The sequence below is a fragment of the Aedes aegypti genome, chromosome 3 (assembly GCF_002204515.2).
Source record: "Aedes aegypti strain LVP_AGWG chromosome 3, AaegL5.0 Primary Assembly, whole genome shotgun sequence".
Lineage (NCBI taxonomy): Eukaryota > Metazoa > Arthropoda > Insecta > Diptera > Culicidae > Aedes > Aedes aegypti.
In genome coordinates this window covers 298,652,688-298,671,451 of record NC_035109.1, presented here as the reverse complement: position 1 = coordinate 298,671,451, position 18,764 = coordinate 298,652,688, and the positions used below count along the sequence as shown (strand labels likewise).

At 37.5% G+C, this 18,764-nt stretch overlaps 1 protein-coding gene across 1 annotated transcript; it reads right to left on the bottom strand.

The window, feature by feature from the left end:
* On the bottom strand, window positions 1-17,924 carry LOC5568695 (transcription initiation factor TFIID subunit 5). The gene is made up of 4 exons (XM_001652468.2): window positions 17,718-17,924; window positions 16,741-17,657; window positions 2,255-2,837; window positions 1-540 (listed from the first exon to the last, which is right to left on the bottom strand). Exons 1-4 carry the CDS (start codon window positions 17,778-17,780, stop codon window positions 148-150), a joined length of 1,956 nt encoding a protein of 651 aa, XP_001652518.2. The 5' UTR covers window positions 17,781-17,924; the 3' UTR covers window positions 1-147.
* Between the last annotated feature and the right edge of the window lie 840 nt (window positions 17,925-18,764).

The window sequence follows — 18,764 nt, the reverse complement described above, 5'->3', positions numbered from 1 at the left end:
TTTGCGAAATACTACTTGGAAAGTCTATTGATTATAAAAAAATCTCCACTTAATGGGTCAAATTGGTAGACATCGACAATCTTATACATAAAAGTATTTAACCAATACAAAAAATGGTGCGCCTAAAATATAAACTCTTCACTTACCTTAAGCCGATCCCTCAAACATTCCAACCCCCAGCAGCAAATTCCTCCGGGTGAAGTGCAACGTCAGGAATGGCGACTGCTTCGTCGGGAACGACCGCATCAGGTACGGTTCCCCATCGCGCACGTCCGGATTGTGCGACACGTTGACATTTTCCCCGCTAATATCTTCGCACAGTTTGGAAAAGTCCCACAGTTTGAGGCAGCAGTCGAGTCCACCGGTAGCCAGCACAACTCCGTCACGGCTAAAGCACAGCGAATGGACGGAAGCCGAGTGGCCGCACAGAGCCGCTATGAGATGACCGTGAGCCAGATCCCAAATCAACACCCGGCAGTCGGCCGATCCGGACGCCAGATAGCGGCCGCAGATGGAGAAGGCCAACGCGTGAATGGGAGCCTGAAAGAAGAAACATTTGTTAATCTTTTGTCTGTGTTCTAGGGTAAAGTTCTTGAATTAACGTTACATTGGCCTTAGCATTTTGCATAAGTCGGCAAAGATTGATCGTTGTTATTCTTTTATGCTAAAAAATGATTTAAGCTATCCTAACCGTAGCTACTACCCAAACTAAGCAGGATTACGCGTTTTGCTATATCAGCACGAAAAAGACCAGCAGCGAGAAATCCATATCGGTATCTATTGAAAGTCACCAAAGGCGAAAAAGCGTAGAATACACTGTGTAAAACGCATAACGTGAAACCATAAAGGCGAAAATTTAAAATTAATTACAACATATTTCTAATCCCACCCTTTCTTAGACTCAGACTTGAGACTGAAAAAGGACAGCCGAATACTTAAGTCACCTGCTCCATTTCTCCGGGTAGCGTCGGAAGGGCACCCTGGTACTCCACAGGCTCCATTTGCGATTAGATTTTATTTAAGGTGAAGATGAATCGAAGCCAAAGTTCAAATTTTCAAGAGCATGGATCTGGAGAACCAAACACCCGTTTGAGCTGAAAACCTAATCGATTGGTCACCACCAGCTAGTGACCAATCGATTAGGTTTTCAGCTTAAACAGATGTTTGGTTCTCCAGATCCGTACTCTTGAAAATTTGAACATTGGCTTCGATTCATCTTCACCTTAAACCCTCCAACCATTCATTTCTACACACAATTGCTGAACAAAAATTTTCTAAGCTAAAATTACTATAAATTCGAGCGATTTCGCCTGGTACTTAACATTTGAACGGACACTTTGAACAATTTCATTTGTTTGTTGTTGATAAACTTGAGCATGTCTGTAGTTTTCTGTCAATATTTCATTAAGTCGTTCATTAAGTGATAAGGAACAAATGTGTTAAAGACATCAAGATAAATCGACGCTAAGTTTTTCGCTAACTCAGCTTATAGGTTAAAGGCATTATCTAGGGTGCCGGTGCCATTAGTGGACTACCTAAGCTATAAAAAAAATCTTAGCAAAATAACGAAAAGCCTTAACAGAGATCTTTCGGCGTCAACAGAAAAATTTCAACCTCTACTATATGGGAAAAATATAAAAAGAGTGATAAAACTAATTTTTTAACATAAATTTGCTTGAGCAACTATTGGTACACGTGTTCCAGTAGTTGCGTTAGTGCTCCAGTAGTAGACGTTCGGGAATGATACAAGGAATTTTTAACAAAATGGTAAATTTTTACATAGGTTTAACATTTTTCCCTCGAAACAGCAACTTATATCTTTCGAATGAAGCATAAAGATCATCTCTGGGACTTTTCTTCATTTTTATACATCCATTTTAAAAACTGCTTCTATCCGTTGATCCACTACTGGAACACGACGGTGACTATTGGTGCAAGGGAGCATTTTTTTTTTTTTGCGTAAATTTAATTATTTATATGACTTTTTGATAGAATAAAAAGCTGAAATTTGGCAAATCGACTAAACTAGCCATCAAAAATAACACATGTCGTTTTTATCGCAAAATGTACGTTTTATTCCATAGTCCAATCTACTGGTACATTACAACCATTGGTACCGGCACCCTATATGGAAAAAAACTTATTTTACCGTACCGAAAACAATGTGTAAAACATAATCCACATCGAAGATGGTCGAGTTTGTTGAGTGATGACTGACCGATTTGACATGGAATTCGTCTTAAGAACACCTTACCTTATGACCCGTCATCAAACGGATGTGGTTTCCGACGCTGATGTCCCACAAGCGAACGGTGCGGTCACTCGATCCGGTAGCAACGTAGTTCGAGTTCGGATGGAATATACAGACGTCCACATCGGACAGATGTCCCGCAAAGATGCGAAGCGGTTGATGCGAATCCGTGGCCCACAGTCGAGCGGTTTTATCGTGCGAACAGCTGAGGAAGTAATGGCCATACGGAGAGAAACGCACGTCCCACACAGGGAACTGATGGCCCTTGTAGACCACCACACAGGTCCACGTGTGCAGCGACCAAAGACGAATGGTGCAATCCTCAGAACAGGACAGAAGCATGGTGCGATCCGGTGAGAAAGCAGTCCGGTATACGGGACCACTGTGGCCATACAACATCCGGCTGGTATCGGCTTTGCGATCGTCCAGCATGCGGATCAACACATCGTCAGCATCTCGATCGATCTCTTTCAGCAGGTCTGCGGCTTTCATTTCCCGCAATTTGATCGGCGACAGTGACCACACTTTGATGGACGAATCGGAAAAGCCGATGGCTATTAAGCTGGAGTCTTCGCAGATTTCAGCGCTGTTGAAAATTAAAATCATCAATATTAAATGCCGTAAAGAGTAATAAATGTTAAGGCTGATAGCGACTGACTGTTTTAACCTTCAGGCTGTCACGCTGTTGTACTTAGTACAACAGTTGTGATTTATATGCTATTATTTTGCAACACCAAACCAACATGTATTCCTTAAGAATCTTCTTGAGAACAATACTCGAGTTTTTATTTACAGTATGGCTCTTTATAATGCGGTAAAATAGAGGGACTTCCTTAGCCGAGTGGTTAGAGTCCGCGGCTACAAAGCAAAGCCATGCTGAAGGTGTCTGGGTTCAATTCCCGGTCGGTTCAGAATCTTTTCATAACGGAAATTTCCTTGACTTCCCTGGGCATAGAGTATAATCGTACCTGCCACACGATATACGAATGCGAAAATGGCAACTTTGGCATAGAAAGCTCTCAGTTAATAACTGTGGAAGTGCTCATAAGAACACTAAGCTGAGAAGCAGGCTCTGTCCCAGTGGGGACGTTAATGCCAAGAAGAAGAAGAATGCGGTAAAATCAACAAATGTATACATAGAAGTCGCATAATAATGAACGCACTATATACGGTTCGAGTGGACTACAGTTCGAAATCGCTATATCTCAAAATCCAGATAATTTAGAAACTTGGGGTCTTTAGTAAAGTTATCTGGAGGTGAAGCGCTATCTGATGATACCTCATTTAATTCGGAAATTGACCGCTAGGTGGCACTAGTGGGCATGGAATTTTTACTATTGTTTTGCAGATATTTCAGGATCCTGACCATTAATGATGGCGTCTTCGGCAAAGTTGTTCAGTAATTTAACTATCATCATAAAGTGGGTAATGAATTTCGCATAGTTGGGATTCTTCAAATTCTAGAGACTTTAAATTAAAACAAATGAGGTCGTGTATATTTTTTAGCTTGACTCCCACCAAATATAAGCAGTATGCTGAAATTGATTTTAATGTAAAATTGAAGAAAAAAGTACAGAAAAAGTTTTCGAAAAACGCCTCCTTACTTTTCACTTGCCCCACAAGTGGGGCAAGTGAAAAGTTTATCGTTTTGAGCAATAAATTATATAACTAACAGTTATATTCACGATTTCTATTACCTTTAACATTTGTTATTGCGTCCCAATAACCAATAACATAAGTAAACAAAGAAAAATGTATGCTGATTACTGGAATTTTCTTCTGTTCAGTTATGTTTGTTGAAATGATTCGACAACATTATAACTGCAACAGTTCCAATGTTAGTTCCTGCATCATGGGACAGCAGTTGCATTTCTGCTCTGTAGAATTTCCACCGCTCGTTATTTGTTTTTAAGAAAATCGGATAAGACGTCGGATAACTCTTCTAGAGAAATCAAACGGAATCCTTCAATAAAGTATTTAGAAACTTTTGCATGTGGATAGCCCTATACCCCATTTCTTATGTTTTGAACTAGTTTTACACAGACATTCCACGAGATTTGCGTGCGTTCTCTCATATTGGAACTTTTCAATCAACGTCTTCCTTTTAATCGGCTGTCCGAAGTAAACATATTAATACCGTCGTTGGGGTGACAATGGGTCAAAAAGGGATGTGTACGAATTATTTATTGAATAACTATCGCAATTTAACTCCAATAAACTTCAAATTTGGTGTATATGTACTTTGATGGTACACTAACAACTGTTCAAAATATTAAAGAAAAATATTTATTCACAGCGGCACCACAAGTGAATGAAAAATGACCCAATCTCACCCCATAGAGGGGGTGACATTGGGTCACTGTAATTGAAATAACTGTTTTTGATAATATGGTTGCAAAACCATTCACAGCTGAAGAATATTGATGAAATACGATGCAAACAAGATGAAAAGATATCTAAGATGTTTCACAAGTATGATAAACACACTTAAAAGAACGATTATACCAAAAAATTGAAGAGCTATGAGAAAAAAATATGTAAACACAACATTCATCGTTAAGTTTACATAAATTTTCTATTTTTTCCCTCGAATTGTCTTCAAAGTCTCATCCCCATTGCCATGAAGCCTATTCAGTTTCCCCAAAGGTGTACTGAAACAGTGATTATTTTAATTCTTCGCAAATAGTTAAATTTCGGAGCGACATTCCACGATCAATACATTTCAGGCAGATGTTGACGTCATAATCACGATATTTCAGTGTTCCAACTCATTTGTACTTCCAGGAGATGTTTCTATAATATGAAAACACTGATAAATAATTAAATTTAAAAAAAAAAACAATCCATTTGATAAAATTTTACGATGCTGCTGCGCACGAAACACAGTTGCTGGATTGAGAAGTTGTCAAAAAGCGATGCATTGTTATTCAATGTACGGAATCCTCAAGTAGACTAGTTTGATGTTTCAGAGATGCTGTATTTAGAAAGAATAAACACATCTTAATGAAAAAGAGAACTACCGGCACCGTAAAATGTCAAAAAAGTGGACTTGCAATTTCATTTACTGTCGTTCTTGCTTGACCCAATCTCACCCCCATTTTTGATGTTTTAGACACCGTACCGAAAAAAATAAAATTTTTGTTGAAAAATCAAATAGATTCCGGAAAATACGTGTGAAGTGTAATGAAAAGACTTTAAACCTTCTACTAATATAACGGTAGAGGTTAAAGTACATGCGTGATACTTTGCACAGGAGAAATTTAATGTTGTAAATTTTATCTAATTTCAACATACAAGTTTATTGATATAGTAAACAAAAACTACTATTTCTTAAAATGTATATTGTGATGAATTATGTGTAATAATATGTTCCCTAACATATGAATTATTAATTTTAGTAATATCACCTTTATTTGCTGAAATATTTCATAAATCATATTTTTCCGTTTTGACCCAATCTCACCCCCAGACCCATTGTCACCCCCATCGACGGTATCGTAATATTTGGCAACCTTTTTTTAGAGAAGTTCCATGATTTGGTCATGATAATAGCTTATAACGCTTTGAGTATAGTGTTTCTTGAATTATCAGCACGTTCTGTTGTTCAATGATAATTGCGAACCTTGTATACTTATAGCTACTTAGAAAGAAAACACAAATTCAATCTTTAATGAGAAACTTTTCACTTGCCCCACGTCATTAGAAAATTGACGGTGTTAAAATTTAGTTATTTTTAGGTCTATGTCGAATTAATTCTTAAACTTTTTTTATTGCAGTTTAAAAATGTCAGAGAGGACAACTTAGAAGTGGTACAGAAAATTATTTTCCGCAACTTTTTTCCGCTGAAAATTTTAAAATAAGATTGCACGCCGCCAACTTTTTACGGAGTGATAGTTGACAGGTTAAAAATCTTTCGCTCTATTATGCAATAATGACTGAAAATCTCATAAATCTCTTACTTATCGTAATGTTCTCAATGGCTTCAAAGGTTTACGCATGAGATTATCATATTAATTCACATGTTCAGTAAAATATACTAATTATGTTCACTTACCCCATTTACCCACTTGCCCCGCGGTACCTTACTGCAGGATCCTGACTTTTTTAGACAGATGGCATCTTCGGTAATAATCAGTCCGCAGAACAATCCAATGTATATATCAGGTCCAGATAGCCGTAGCGGTAAACGCGCAGCTATTCAGCATGACCATGCTGAGGGTCGTGGGTTCGAATCCCACTGGTCGAGGATCTTTTCGTAAAGGAAATTCTCTCGATTCCGAGGGCATACAAGTATCTTCGTACCTGCCACACGATATACACATGCAAAAATTGTCAATCGGCAAAGAAAGCTCTCAGTTAATAACAGTGGAAGTGATCATAACTTTGTGATTCATAACATGTGATTCACATGTAAAGGGCCATCCATAGGTTACGTAACGTTTCTAGGGAGAGGAGTTAGTTCAGGGAAACGCAACGATTCATCCAAAATATTCGCATTTTCCATACAAAAATATGTGGCCAAGGTGGAGAGGGGCTGAAAATGGTTAAATTTAGCGAGGTTTGTGGACGTTCCCTAACGTTTCAAGCTTCAATAAAGCACGTCAGGAGGATACGCGTTGGTTCAATGGTTGGTTTAGTAAAATGTATATAATAGGGGGTATCCATGAGATACGTGTCACAAGTTGTGACTCACAATAACACACCATTTTCTACAACAACCCGCCCATTCGCCCTACATCGCACTTTTTATATGGAACCTTCAAAAAATGTGTATGATTCGTCACATTATGCAGAACACGTCCTTCCGCCTAATAACATGATGTAAGGTACCGTGGGGTAAGTGGATACAGAAAAATCAATCATTAACTTCATTGTTGTGTACAGCTCACGTGAATAATGTAATTCAAACTTTTTTCTGTGGATAACAAATGAGGGACTATTATACTTCAAATCGTCATTTATTTTTATTTTTCTGATTGTTATGTATTGAGTATGAGAGACTTAAAAATTTGCGCCAAATGATCCACTTGTCCCACCATGGTGGGGTAAGTGGATCACCAATTTAAAAAATCTGTTCTCGAAACAAATGTGGTGTGATTATGTATAATAAAAATGATATTACTCTCGTTCTTGTTATTAGTGCTAGTAATGTTACATTATAATACCGTTTTGATTCATATTACGGACACTTAAGGCCTCAGTGAAGTATAACCCAGCTTAGACCATACAAAATAAATCATTCTGTATGATTTTTTAGCGTTATCGAGCGTCGGAAGCCCTTAACTTTCGGATGGTGGGTAAAGAATACGCGTCCGCAACTTGAATAATTTTAAATAAATCAAAACGTGTGGCCTTTTCATGATTCTTATTCCGGACGCTCCCTCACTTTGGCCTCATATTCTGGACGCTTTGATTCAAATTACGGACAGCTCATGATAATCATTGATGGAACATTCAAATCATCAATTGAAATCGTTCAACCACTTAAGAGACGTCTAAGGTAGTAGAGCATTATAAATTTACAATGATATTCATGGAAAAAACCTAATAAAACGAGCCTCAAAAATAAGAACTTTTGGACGACGAAAATTGAAACATTTCGTGTGAAATGTTTCCCATACAAACGAGAGTGTCCGGAATTTGAAGCTGTCCGTAATATGAATCAAAACGGTACTTTAAAATTAAAAAAAGTTCCTTTATTTAATCAAAATATAATAAAAAGTATGTATGTATTAGTTCATACTAAATCTAACAAAAAAAAAACATTGACTCTAGAAAAATTTGGAGAAAATTCATCCATTTCTACGCATAAGTTATACAGAAGTATTGTTGGATTATTCCTAACGATATTTTCGAAAAAACACTCTTAGTTTAAAAATATTAGTTACTTTTACTTTGGAATAACAAACTGAAATACTTCTATTTTATTTATGAACATATGTGTACCATCTGTCTAGAACAATTTCTATGGTCAAATAAGGTACGATACGAAGCGTTCAATTGGAAAAATAGTATATTTTGCTCTTTTACAACTCAACTTAGATAAAACACCAAAAGTTTCGTGTACATTTTGAAATTATTATTCTTTTAATTTTTTTTATATGCCAGAAAGGTTAAAAAAAACTTTTAGGTGGATTAATTCAAATTTTCTATGGTCAATTTGACAAATTCAAGCTGGGAATGGAAGAAAATAAAGGAAAACAACATTTGCGGATATTAAAGCTTAATAAAATTCTCGTAAGCAGTCTGCCAATAAATGATAATAATTCTTGATCCACTTACCCCACCCCATTAAAAAGTAGGGGTAAGTGTACCATGTCCAATATATTTGTATTTATTTATAAAAACCACATATTTTTCATTGTGATTCATTCAATTAGAACTGAAGTGCTCACCATGTGTCGAAAAAAATAATAGAATTCGATTAAAGACAGAGATACAATGGATTTTTGATTAATGGAAAACAATTTTGAAATTAATTACTTTTTGCAGCTAACAAGTTTGCTTGTGTTAGTGTACGTGTGGTACCAGTTTTGCAATAGTATCAGTGCGGGCATAAGAATATAACCTAAAACGAAGCAATGGTGCGAAAACATTCAACATATTCAAGCATTTATGCTTTATATTGACAAATGATCCACTTACCCCACTGATACACTTCCCCCACTGTACCTTACTTAATGGATGACCCTATATATGGTTCTTGATCGTTTTCGAGACCCATACTGCCGTTGGTTCTACGCATATTTGTCCCGTGGTCCATAAGGTTTACATAGAACGTGGGACAAGTAGGCGTAATTTACGTGTTATAAGTAATGGAGATTCTCAAACGGTCATTTTGGAACCGGTTGTTTTCGTTCTAGTTTTCGACCAATTTTTTCCTTTTTTTAGCAACTTCCTTCCCCGTTCCAGCGCAACGTAGTTTTCAAACCTTTCCCTTGTTTGATATCATGACAAAAATATATTACACTAATCAATAATGGTTGACTATAGATTGAACTCAATCGCCGATTTTATTTACTACACTTTATCTAAATGCACAGCAAAAGTACTACCGATTGACGTCATTCAAAACTTTTTCCAAGTTTTAACTTTTATGTTCACTCTAAAGCGCTTTATTAATTAATTTAACTATTGAATACTAAACTTTTGTATATTTTAAACAGAAGCAATTATATTTTTAGTGCGAAAAAACTAGAAACGGGGCGAAAGTGTGAAAAACTGAGAGTAACGATACTTAACAGGGACGGAGATGAACCAGCCTAGGGCTGAAAATCTCCTTAATAAAGCTATAATAATATAATAATAATACTTAACAGAAGAAAACACCCAAGTCAATAGAAGATTATACTCTAATAATGTAAAGATTAATTAATTACACATTTAACTTTTTCCCTCTACATATTTGTTTGTACCTCTTTTCATGCTCATTTTATAATCATAATAGACAAAACTTCGACAAACATTGTCAAAAACGAAATATGTTCGATGTGAATTCGGTTTTTAGTGTTGGCAAGACAAACCAATATCCCAGCTGTTGAAATCTTTAATAGAGTAAAGTGGGGCAAAAGTTCGAGTGGGGTAAGAGTTTCTTTTTAAGATTTCTAGCTCAATAGGGAAACGACTGTTTATTTCGTTCATGGCTGCTAACAGTTGGCGCCAGCGGCAAAAAGTACAGGCAACAACCTTTCGAAAATTCAGTTTCTTTCACTGGCCGCCGAGCGACGACACTGTTGTGTGTATTCCTCCCACTGATCGCGCTACGCTGGATTCTCAAATTTCTCAAACTTTCAACACAAGCGCATGGAAGAATGGTAGTCGGAGAACTGTCAAAACGTATGGAAAATAATGAAAAACGTAAATTACTTGCAATTAGGAAACTGGATCAAAAAAGTAGTGATTAGAAATCAAGTGTAAAGTGAATACATAACTTTTTGTGTTTAGTTCATCTTCCGTGATGCTTTCTTTGCTTCAGGGTTTCGTTTTTACTACCACTGAAAAAGAGTCATCTATTGCCTTTTCAGTTTTGAATATCGCCCTATTCAAAGCAAAACTTAGAAATGTCATGGTGGTTCGAATGCTATTCAAGTAAGAGACTTTCACTCAAAATAACATAGAAATCGATTGAGATTTGGAAAAGTTATGGCTATTTGTAATATTTGGTCAAACTTTCGATGCATGGAACCAAATGAAGATAAAATATTTTTCAATATTTTATGTAAGGGCGTTTCTAGTTCTATCATAAGGATGCTTTGGCGTGTATTAGTTTTTGCATAAATGGTTGGAAACAATTTTTGGCCCATAGCGGGGCAAAAGTTCGAATATGCGGGGCAAAAGTTCGACCCATGTATAAACTTATGGAAAATTTTTCAAATTGCCTGAAATCTATAAATTATCTTCAAATTTAGCAAAATTTGCCTGATCGTGCGATAAATGTCACAAAAATTAAACATTTCCACTTAGTTTTGCGAAAAACTGCTATTTTTTGGGTGTATTACAATTAACCCTGTTTTGGGTATTTTTTTATGAAAATTTAGTGTGTATTTTTCGGCAAACTTACGTCAACGGTTGGTAGAAAATATGCCTGGCATAAAAGTATTATTTTTTTGTGTTTTAGCCAACGAACTTTTGCCCCACACTAGATTCGAACTTTTGCCCCACCGGTGAGGCAAAAGTTCGTTTAAGACAATCAATTTTGAAACTGTTATAACTGAAAGTGGGTAAATATTTTGACACAAGTTTGTTCAGCAAAATTATAGCCAATATGTTGAAGGTTCGCTGTATGGTATTTGTTTTGTTTCATCTGCTATTATTTTCCTGGAAACTTTGATTATACCACTAAGGTCGAACTTTTGCCCCACTTTACTCTAATTTAAGTTAATCAAATTGGATTTTCTTAACCGTTCAGAATATGGTGCTTGCACGGTAGATCATTTTACGATATTTGATATCCGGGTCCACAAAGGCAAAGATTTCAATACAACTTGTTTCGATATTTTGTCACGATCATCTTCGTAATTACTTATAGTACACACTATTTTATAAACTACATATTTCCAGAAAATTTTACCATCAAAAATTAAGTGCCAACATTAAAGCCATCAATTACCAAAGACGAAAATCATGTAACTAAAATAGATTTGAAGAAATATCGGTTTGAAACCTCGAAAGTTACAGAAAGCAATCTGGATTTTTTAACAAAAAAAAACCTTTCAAAATTACATTGAAGTGAGAAAGTTACAAACAACTTTCAGGATTTTTCAAAGTTTTGCTGTTCTAAAGCCGTCAAACACTAATTACTCGATATTTTCCGTCTTGATATCGAGTTGAAGATCCATAGTAAAAGTTGGTTCTCATGGATAACTCGATGGTCTCTTGGATCGCAATTACACTGTTATTATGGCTTGCAAGTCGAAACCTCCCTAACTCAATGGTCTCTTTAATATCGAGATATGGAGTGTTGACTGTGAACCATCAACTTTCAATCAACCAAATTGAATACCGGGTACCCCCGTTGGTTTGACCACATTTAATCTTTTTAATTTGTACCCCGCTAATTTGCATGCCGTTCAGATTAAAAATGGTTCAAACGTCATTTAGCTCATGGAACGGAGTAAAGTGAAATGAAACGTTGTGGAACGGAACGCAGAATCAAAACAAAACAGTGATAGGGGTAACCAGAAACACGATTCTAGGGTAACTAGAGGTTCAAATTAAAAATGAATCCCGATGGTTTGTATGAGGTACCGTTCAAATTAGCGGGGGTACACGGTATTTCAAACCATATCGATTTCAAAAACATGTTGGCCTAAAGGGGGCGAAAGTCAAAAAAGTTTGGGAAACAGTGTTCTACCTGAACAGGGTGTCGACTCAATTTTGAAAATAAAATTCCCTGACTTTCCCTGACCTCCCAGTCATTTTCCAGAAAAGTTCAAAACCACTGAGTTGGTTAATTTAAACCGAAATAAGTACGATTTTTACAAGATACATTCGACGATTTTTATGATGTTTATGTTATAGGTCGTATGAATAAACTGATCAAAAGCTTTTACTTTATTGAGTTCTTGCCAGATGACATTCTTGAACGTTTATTCAAGTTGATGTGATAAAACTGAACAATTGAGAATCTATTTACTTTTCAAACTTGAAGATCCGTATGAACAAAGATGTTCTTGGCTAGTGAATAACCTCAGACGTAATTAGAATTTTAGGCATGAATGAAAATTTTGGACTTTATACCATACTTTTTTCAGTGGAAGAAAGCAGAGGCGTCGCGTCCACATGTGCAACATGTGCACTGCACAGGTGGCAACTCGTTCATCATAACCACCTACAATATGTACTACTTTTGAAGTACAATTCAATAATTCTTTTAAAAAAATTAAATTTAGCCCATTTCGTTGTCTCTATTATTGATAGCTTGTAACGCAATTTACATCTAGCAAAATATCTGTTGATAAATTTTTGCTATGCAAATTATATGCAAAAGCTATTTGGTGCGACTCGCGATCTGTGACCAAATTATCTCTACGCGCCCAGCGCGATGCATGCTACGCAACACTTTGTTCCACGCTACACTTCGCTGCTGTGACGATGAAGACCAACGCGTGCACTCTCATCGGAAAACGCGCTGTCTTGTATCGTACACGCAATTCTGTATATGTGGTAGACAGCCTTTTGAACTACAAATGCGAGTGGGTAAGTAGGTAGCCAAAGTGTCAACTCTGGCCGGTGCACAGTATTGCTACATTACCAATTGGATCAGTGCGAGCGTGCGGCTGTGAGAGTTAAGAGCGAAATCAATCTACGGGAGATAGGTATTTTGCTTGCTCTCTTTTGACCTTGGCGCCTTCAGCATCACCACGCTTGTGGTGTGAAGGCATAGGAAGGTGGATTTTCAGGCGGTTGAGGAAGTTTCCTCAAGTTTGACACTCGCGCTGCTGTTTTTGTACAATACTGGTTAAAAATCTCGCTTTTAACATACTGCGCGGGGGTACTTGCAATAGTCAGTTAGATGAAAACCAGAAAATAAACTTAAGATCGGTCGATTTCTCCGTCATCGTCAGTATCTTGACGATTGTGGTGTGTTTTAACGCTCAAAGCTCCCTCATCGTCATTATCGAAACTTCAAAAGCAATTTTTCTGTTCAAAACTAAAAATTATTCAATGAAAATGTGCTCACAAAAAAACTGCTTTTGAAAATTTCGAGATCAATGACGGATCCTGCCCCCTTAAAAGATCTACCGATCTTGATTTAATTCTATGTACTGATATGCAAGCATTGATTGTAGTACAGGTCGGACTTAATTATCCGGAGTATCGAATCACTAAAACAAAAATAAAAATCTGCGATAATAGAACTTAAATATTAAATTTTGTTGTTGTTTTATTTATATGATGCAGTGGCGTAGCCAGAAATTATTTCAAACATTAGGGGAAGAAGAAAAATAAAATTGACTAGCATACACAAAAAAAACACCCCCCTTTTCTTCCCTACCTCCAAAACTGCTAAACCATTCATTGTATATTGCAATACTATTTATTTTCTCAATTTTATGCATAAAACCTGAAAAACAAGAATATCAAAAAACATACTCCGGATAATCGAGTCTAAAATTCCGGATAATTGATCCCGGAGTCCGACCTTTATTGCAATATTAGCTAGAACCCAGTGCTTTATAAATAGTCATCAGTGACATAGTTAGAATTATTTTCATATTCAATTTTACAATTTGCCCATAATGATGATTATCCATTAAAATTGAGAAAGTGTTGGTTGAGTTGATAAATCAAACTAAACAACACGATTAGCACATGAAATTTTAAAATTTTTGAATCAACTGAAAGATCAGAAGAAAATTATATTTGAAAACGAAGACTAGTAGCCACTGGTTACACATTTTCATTTACTTTACTGGGACAGTGCCTACTTCTCAGCTTAGTGTTCTTATGAGCACTTAAACAGTTATTAACTGAGAGCTTTCTTTGCCGAATTAAAAAAAAAAGACAATTTACACCGTCTTCAGCCAAAAGCTGCACAGACTGAACAATCACGAACATTAGGCAACGGACAACACGAAACACCCAGTAGCCCAGTGATGAATTTTCCGTTTGACGAAAAGTTTTCACCGACTGGAGCGGGAATCGAACCCACACTTCGTGGCATTCACAATACGCCTAAACGCTAACCGCACGGCCACGAAGCCCACAAATTTGAATAATTTGAAATGCACAGGTTGATAATTAGACCACGCGACGCCTCTGGAAGAAAGCTATCCTAAAATTTGGCTATTTCTTTTTCCAGGCAAAATTCTAGCCAATGCCAGAGAACTTTCTTGGAGAATTGCTTCAAGGAATTCCACATTGATTGCTCAGAAATTCTTCTTGAAATTCTTAAGATATTTTTCTAGATATTCCTTCAATACTTCTCACTGAACTCTTGAAAGATTTCCTCCAGAAGCTCATCATCTCCAAGATTCTCTAAAAATTGTTAGAAAATTTCTTTCAGTCTTAAATATTTCTAAAAATAGCATTTGGAATTCCTAGAATTATTTCAGGAATGCTTATAAAAATATTTTTCAAGATGTCACAGATTTTTTTCCAAATTGTTTTCATTTTTTTTTTCTTGAAATGTCTTTGATCATTTTTCACGATGATTCGTTACAGGTAATTTTTTAGGTACCGTAGAGTATCCATATTTCGCGCGTGCTCCTAATTTCGCTCACTGATATTTTAAACTTGTTTTGCGAAAGAAATTGTTGTTAGCTAGTATTTTGAATAATTCTTCTTCAGCCATGGTGCAATAATGTAGTCCAATTTGTATCATGAAGTATGAATAAGATGGCAGTGAGCGAAATTAGGAGCGTGCGCGAAATATGGTAGCATCACGGTAATATTTTAGGATTACGATATGAATTACCCTTAGCTTTCCTCCCCGAAAAAATATCTAAATATTCTCAACGGAATGCGTTCAGGGCTTGAACAATGCGCTGATTAGAAGGTTTCTAATGTTTCTCTTGAATTTGTCGTACCTTCAGCAATGCTCCGAGGAACTCTTCTAAGAATTCATCTACGAGTATCTCTAAGTAATATCACAAATCGTCAATAGATTATCAAGATTATTTCAAATGATATTCCTGAAATTTCTGCTTTTCAATGATTTTCTGAATTACTAAAAATAATCGAGAAACTTTGAGAATCATCCTCAGAATTTCTGGAGAATTCTCTGGGTCCTGGTTCCTTAGTCGAGTGGTTAGAGTCCACGACTACAAAGCAAAGCCATGATCAATTACTTGGCAGACAATAAACTTGTTTGATGTTGTAGTATTGATATTTTTTCCCTGACCTCAAGTGAAATTCCCTGATTTTCCCTGACTTTCCAGGTCAAAAATAAATTCCCTGACATTCCCTGACTTTCCAGGTTTCTCCAGGTAGTCGACACCCTGCTGAAGCATTGAAACGAAGTTTTTCCAAAATATCCGGACAGTCCACGTTGTTCTCCAGCAGGTCGAACACGAAAAGTCCCTGAAGATATGTTCTCCTAGCTGCCAACGTCGGAAGACTGATGTGTGCGCATCGGTTTTCATAAGCAGGCAGTCGAAATCTATTACGCCATGGTAGTCTACGAAGTGCAAACCTGACAAAGCATTTCTGAACACGTTCGATGCGGTCAATCTGCACAGCGTGATACGGGCTCCAGACCACAACGCCGTAATCCAAAAGGCTGCGAACCAACGAGATGTACCGTATGCGTGAAAATGTTTGCACCATCGCACAAATAAGGCGCTCGTTGCACCTGTGCATACAATGCCTTGGTTTTCTTTGCATGCACGTAAGCTATAACTCATACCACGATAGGCTGCGAGTAAAAGAAACCGATTTCTCTAGTTTGACAGTTCCACCATGACGAAGTGGCAGCGGATTCGTGATTTATCCCACGCGCAAATGTCGCAAAAAGGCATTTCAATCGCTGTGGGAGTGTCCCGGTGAATCGTGAAGAGGGTTTTAGACCGAGAAAAGAAAGGACAAATATCCGCAAAGGTGGCCACAGGTCGTCCGAGGTCAGCTCGGGTCCCTAGGATTGTCGCTGCCATCAAACGGAATTTTCTGAAGGTTTGCTGGAGATCCTCTAAGAATCCCTAGAAAAATCGATGGAAGAATTTTTGGACGAATTCCTGGAACAATTGATAAGGAGGAATTTTAGGAGAAATCTCTGAAAAAAAAAATCACTCAAAGAATTCCTAAATCTTTTTCTTGGGAGTCTCTGAAGTATGAATATCAAAATGATTATCTTGAGCCTCTAGAATTTACTACAAACAAAACACGGAAAAAATAACTTTAGAACCCATCTACGTACAATCGGGACTTTTGAGACCCATAAATGAAAAAAAAAAGACTTTTTAGAGGCTTGCATTAAAACACCTTTGAGCAAGTATTTAGAAAATGACCTGCTACCTACCAGCCCAGAAATTTTAAGGCACCATACTTACCAAGTCACCGTATAGTTCGCATTCAGCAACGTGTACATACAGACGGACGGCAAACAATCCGGCCCCAGATTCACTCTCTTCGAAGCTTCCCTCAGCGCTTTGATCTTTTCCATTTTGTCCACGTCCTTAAGCTTCGGCAACGGAATCCGATCCAGCGGTGGTGCATTGGGATCCGACTTGGACTTCTTCGAAAACAACGGATCCTTCTTGGGCTTTTTCTTCTTCGGCTTATCTGGTGCTTCCGGGTCCATGTCGTCATCTTCCTCGGGGGGAGCTTGCACCAAGGTTTGAACGTCTGGCTCTTTCAGCAAGCCGTAGTAAACTTTGACCTTGTTATCCAGGCGTTTTGCCTCGCCAATCATCGCCCCGGAAGTGGCATCGCATTGGGCTTTGTTTCGGGCAACGCCTTCGTAGAGGTCAAAGAACAAATGCTCATTAACAATGTTAAGAATAACGGATGCCTTCTTCTCGTGAAGATGTCGCTTCAACAGGGAAAGAGTGTCCCGGGAAATCCTTATGGTAAAGGCATTCGATTTGAAAGTGTCCGTGAGGTCATTCCCACTCATCTGATCCCGTTTCGTCACCATGGCCAATTTGGTCAACTCATCCTGATAGTAATACTCCTGTTCCGGACCGAACTTCGAAATCAACTTCTTCGCCTGCTCCTCGTGGCTGTTGTAAACCAGTTCGATGTACATGTGGACCAGAACCGGATACAGGATCAGGGCCAACTCGTGCCGGTAGATGTCCAGCGATTCCTCCACGAACCGACGCAACTCCATGTAAGAGTTCTCGTAAATGTCCGGATCGCCTTCGCTTTTGTAGGCAGCCAATACACTGTTGACGTCCGCCTCGCCAGCCGCATGTTCCGGAACGTCCGACAAGCTGGCTTCCTTTTTCAGGATGTCCTCCGTTCCCTGAAGCAAGCCAAAAGAGATGAGCAAATGTAAACACCTAAACAATCCATCGAAACTCACCTTCAAGTTGTACTTTTTTAGCACGGCCAAAACGGCCATCAGATCCGTTTTGTTCTGGGCCATCTCGGAGCTTGAATTTCAGCCCAATTTAATCACTGGAACTGTTTTTTTACTGGAATTATCGAATAAAAACTTTTAGCGACGCGGACAAACCGCAGCTTACGAATGAGGAAAGTAAACACTCAAGCCGAACAGCGAAAACTGACGCTGGCAAAGTGACGTTTCAACATAGAGACTCGAAGCAGAAAGAGAAGGGCAGCTTCGAAACAGGCGGGCTTCGATTGAAATGTTTCAAAATTGGGTTCTTTACTGAAGAAAAATTCACAGTTTTTAGTAGCTTGATTGAAAGAGCACATTTTTCTGAGTATAACACGATTTTACTGCACTTCAATATTTCAATGTTATAAAAGATTTCTTCTTTCTTTCTTTCTTTATTTATCGATTTGGTGCAGACTTATCAGTCCATGTCAGCCAAGTCTTGTTTCGCGTAATGACAGTATTGAAAGGTCATTTATTTATTTACGAATAACGTACAAGAAAATTTGATAACGCTCTATTTTCAGTTCGGGAACTGTCAAATGTAAAGTCCATTTAAGTTGATTTGATTGTTGGAAAAGTACGGGTTTTAATTTTAATTTAGTTTCAAACATTACACACTAAGCTCTTACGGTGAATTTCACCGTAATCTCAACAGCTGAACAGTTCGGTGAAATAATACACCGTAATTTTGTCGGAATTTTACGGATTCCGGTGAATTTTTACCGAATACTGTGAAAATTTACCGTACTCCGTTAATTTATTTTACCGAACCGTTCAGCTGTTGAGATTTCACAGGAATCCATAAAATAATTTAAGTGTGTAACTTTTATTTCTCTTATAAATTCGGCAATCTGATGATCATGCTATCAGGACACTTACCTTTCTAATGGTAGGTGAAGATTTGAATTCCACAACTTCAATAAATTTAAATAAATAGAAATGTGTGCCCTCTTCGCGATTCTTATTCCGGACACCACCTCACTTTTGCTCCATATTCCGGACGCTTTG